Genomic DNA, 4,677 nt, shown 5'->3' with positions numbered 1-4,677 from the left:
GCATCCTATTGTGGACGGATGGGGCTCATAGCCTCATAGCCATGTAAGGCAACCCATCTAGGAGAAGGACACTACGAACAAAAACCAAGGGTGCTGTTCGCACCCGGCTCCGAGCCGTATACCATCTGGAGGCATCGGAGTGAAGGGCGGATAAGGGCCAAAACGGCCAGAGTAGGAATGTGCCCCACAGTTCTTATATTTGCGCATTGTAAGGCCTAAATTATGGAGAACAAAGTAATTCCAAATCCTATACTTCCAGCGGCGGGAGTCCGCAGGAACCAAGCAGCGGATGGTGGGGCTGGTCCTCTCCCCGGAGGACAGTATGACGATAGGACCGCAAACCCGGATGTCAGGGTTCTATCCGACCACAGCACACGGTCCAAAGCACTCCTGCGTTGCCGGAGACCATTCACCATGGGATCCTTCAACGCAAACACAGTTAGAGAAGAAGGGAGGCTGGAAGAGCTGGCACACTGTGCCGAGGAAAGGAGAGTGGAGATCCTGGGAATCCAAGAGCATAGAAGAGTGCATTCTGAGGATCAGATCGTGTATCACAGAGTGGAGAAATGCTGGTCCTTCACCTCATCAGCGTGGCGAAATGAGGCACAAGCTGCCACTGGCGGTGTGGGGTTACTGCTGAGTTCTCGGGCTCTCCTTAGGGTACACTATCACACCAACAGGATCCTTAGTGCTGACTTTGATGGTAACCCAGTCACAACTGTCATAGTCGTGTACTCACCCACCAATGTGGCACAAGCTGAGGAGGTGGAGAAGTTCTATGAGGACCTTGCAACAGCGGTCCATGAGGGTGAGACTGAGCCTCAGGGTCCCCAAACCAAGCCTGAAGACCCGGTATGACTGGAAGGCATTCTCGGCCAGCCCTGGCCTTCAAACCAGGTATGCAGTGGAGGTGAGGAATCGCTTCCAGCTGCTGGGCGAGGAGGATGAGCCTAATACCAAGTACAGGCGGTTTGTTGCTGTGAACATGGAGGTGACCAGTATGTGTGTTCCAGTGATGGAGAGGAATGGAGTATCCCAGAGGTCCAGGCATCCGGAAGTCATGGTGGCACGTGAGGGAGGAAGCACGCCGAGGCTTTGGGCACGAGCCGACTGCAGTGAATCGCATGGTATTGAATATGGCCAAACAGCTTCTTTTTCGATACCTACGATAAGATCAGGTGGGAGGAGCTGATGGAGAAGGTGCAGAGAGTGGAGGCAGCGCATGGTGAACAGCAGTACGGGGAGGCATGAAGGGTCGTCAATGAGATGAGTGGGAGGAAAAGGTCGAAGGAGGGACAGGTGGCGGGTGACAGCCCAGAAGAGAGGGTGACCTCCTGGTTCGCTCACTTCCGAAATCTCCTGGGAACACACCTGACAGTGGATGGACCTGAGGAAGTGATACCTGTCGTCCTCACGAATCTCGCTATTGACGATGGTCCCTTTACAGTCAGGGAGTTTGTGAAATCCACACTGAAGCAGGGAAAAAGTGCTGGGCCGGACGGCATCCCTCCAGAGGTCTGTAAGAACTGTGATCTTGATGACATCATCCTTGAGTTCTGCAACCGCGCCCTTATGACAAACAGCCAGCCTGATATGTGGTCTCTCTCGAACATCATCCCAGTGTCTAAGTCCGGAGATCTCTCGAAGCCAGACAACTACCGTGGCATAAGTCTGACTTGTGTCATTGCAAAAATGTACAACCGCATGATACTGAACCGGATACGGAGCGCCATCGACCCCCACCTGAGGGAGAACCAAAACGGTTTCTGAGAGAAGAGGACCACTGTGACCCAGATCTTGGCCTTGAGGAGAATCATCGAGGAGGTTAAGAAGAACAACCTGACAGCGGTACTGTGCTTCATCGATTTCAAAAAGGCATTTGACTCAATACACAGAGGCGCGATGATGAAGATACTCAAGGCCTATGGTGTCCCTTCCAATTTACTCCGGGCCATAGGGACCATGTATAAAGGTACAATAATAATAATAATAATAATAATACATTTTATTTATAAGCGCACTTTTCATTTGCGTTAACAAAACTAAAATGCTACAAGAGGAAAGGTGGTAACCCCAGATGACAACAGTGAAGAGTTTGACATCCTGCCTGGGGTGTTGTAAGGGGACACCCTTGCCCCCTTCCTCTTCATCATAGTCCTAGACCAGGGGTCGGGAACCTATGGCTCGCGAGCCATATATGGCTCTTTCGATAACGCGATATGGCTCGCAGACAATTTTGAGCTGACATTTTTTAACTTAACAAGTAATAAACAATTATACTGTGTCATTTTAAAGTAAAATATTTAGCAGCAGATTTGTTTTTAGTTCTCCCCTCTCCTTTCCTCCGCTGTGTGTGTGTGTGTGTGCGTGTGCGTGTGTGTGTGTAGGGGGCGGAGCCCCGCCCGTCGCGAGACTGCGCAAAACAAGCAGTAGACCGGGGGGGTCAAACTCATTCACAGAGGGCCAACATTAAAAACTGGGACTACGTCGAGGGCCAAACACGGTCCACATTTATTGAACAGGGTACACATAAAGTGAAAAAACATATGGAACATATTTAAGTCAACTGCAGACAGATTGCTGAGCAGTTCAATTAAAATATCTGAGCTGCAAAGTCGGCAAATGCGCTCAGTTGATCAGCAGAATGCTGTCGGGAACACAGCGGTGGAGATGTTTGTCAGTGTTTGGAAACACGTAGTGACCAAAGTTTCCTTCTGCATCCGAGTCTCCCACAGGCAGCTCGGCATCATACATGTCTGTGATCACACGGCCCTGAAGCTGCAGGTTTAACAGTGAGATGCTTCGTTATGTCGCACAAACAGGCCAGCTCACATCGTCCCAGAGATCTGTGGTGTGTTTCCCTTTGCTTTCCAAAAACTTTCATTTCATTCACATATTTAGATTATTCCTCAAATGTATTTTCCCGTAGACATTTTCTCGCTGGTCGGATATAATTGCCTTGAGTTTGACCCCCGTGCAGTAAACACTGAAACGTGCACATAAATGAGATAAATAACGTAAGCGTTTAGTTTATTTAATAAAAGAGCTCCTGTTCAATGCAACATTGATACCGCTATTAGTACTCGGAGACGTGTTATTCTTAAAAAATGCACACGTAAAGTTGCATTCAAATTTATATGGCTCCCAAGGGAATACATAAAAAAAATATTTGGCTTTTATGGCTCTCCCAGCCAAAAAGGTTCCCGACCCCTGTCCTAGACTATGTGCTCAGGAAGGCCAATAGTGGACGGGAGCTAGAACTCGGCCTCACAATAACACCTAGGAGGTCGAGACGACACCTCGCTCTAGTCCTAACGGACCTGGACTATGCGGATGACATCAGTCTGCTCTCTGACTGCGTAGAGCAAGCACAGGAACTCCTGGGCAGAGTGAAGATAGAGTGCGCCAAGGTTGGTCTTCAGCTAAATGCCAAGAAGACTGAGTTCATAACATATAACATACCCCCGGACCATCCACCTCTAAAAACAACAGGAGGCACTGCTCTAAAGGAAGTCAATGATTTCAAATATCTGGGCTCGTGGGTCAACTCGTCTGAGCAAGACCTTAAAGTGAGGAAGGCGCATGCATGGAGGGCCCTGAACGGCATGACCTGTGTGTGGAACTCCAACCTCCCCCGACAAATGAAACTCAGCTTCTTCCATGCAACAGTGGAGTCTGTTCTCCTGTATGGCAGTGAATGCTGGACCCTGATGCCCACCCTGCAGAAATCCCTAGATGGGTGCTACACGAGAATGCTGCGTGTGGTACTTGGCATCAACAAGGATGAGCATGTCACCAACACGCACTTGTATGGGGGGGCGCTAAGGGTGGGCGAGAAAACAGAGGTCAGGAGAATGAGGCTGGCAGGTCACTGCCAGAGACACCAAGAGCTGCCAGCCAGCAAACTTGTGCTGTGGGAGCCAACACACGGGCACCGAGCACGAGGGCGTCCCGCAATAACATACGTGGATGTACTCAGTAAAGATGCGGGAGCAGAAAATACTGGCGAGCTAACCAGATGCATGGAGGATCGGGATGACTGGAAGCACCGATGGAGGGCCCGTCTGAGGACGACCTAGTAGTAGTAGTATCTAGAAGTTCCTTTACACACGCGGAACATACACAGCCAAAAGACATTAAATATTAAGAACGATATTATAAAAGTGAAGCAGGAGGTAAGCTAAGTGTGTTTATGTTACATTTCTCAGCTATGCTTGAACAGTTGGACTCAGAACAACTAATAATAAATAAATAAAAAGATTTGACAGATGTTACTAAATGAGGAATTCATACTGTGCATGCAGTGAAGTTACATATATAATTCCAATGTGTATGTATGTATACATAAAACACATTTTCAATCTTTGAAGCTGTATTAAATGACTTGTTGGCTACTTGGTAGAGAACAGCAGGTTTATCACAGCTTGTTTGCTAAAAGACTTGTGAGTTGTAAAGTTGTGGAGTGTGATGTTTCTCATTCTTACCAACAAAAGCAACAGCTAGCTTTGGCTGAAAATGAGTTGCATGCTCACATTACCTGCAATTATTCTTTGCAAAAAAAAATTGGAACAAGAGATAAGATTATATTTCCCTTCAAAAAGTGGATAAAAAAATCCACTAACAACCAAATAAAAGTATACTAAACTCAAAACTCCACAGAGTTGCATAAATGGAGGA

The 4,677-nt window shown here is 47.9% G+C and overlaps 1 protein-coding gene across 1 annotated transcript; it reads left to right on the top strand.

Moving 5' to 3' along the window:
* The first annotated feature begins 222 nt into the window (after window positions 1–222).
* Window positions 223–858, top strand: LOC115024827 (craniofacial development protein 2-like). The gene has a single exon (XM_029456684.1). The coding sequence runs from the start codon at window positions 223–225 to the stop codon at window positions 856–858; it is 636 nt and encodes a 211-aa protein (XP_029312544.1).
* Window positions 859–4,677: the final 3,819 nt, after the last annotated feature.

This window comes from Cottoperca gobio, chromosome 19 (genome assembly GCF_900634415.1).
Source record: "Cottoperca gobio chromosome 19, fCotGob3.1, whole genome shotgun sequence".
NCBI classification, from domain to species: Eukaryota; Metazoa; Chordata; class Actinopteri; order Perciformes; family Bovichtidae; genus Cottoperca; species Cottoperca gobio.
This window is presented reverse-complemented; position numbering and strand designations above follow the sequence as displayed.

What these genes read in the sequence shown, in the direction of transcription:
- LOC115024827 (XM_029456684.1), top strand. Translation starts at nt 223, where the DNA reads ATGGAGAACAAAGTAATTCCAAATCCTATACTTCCAGCGGCGGGAGTC.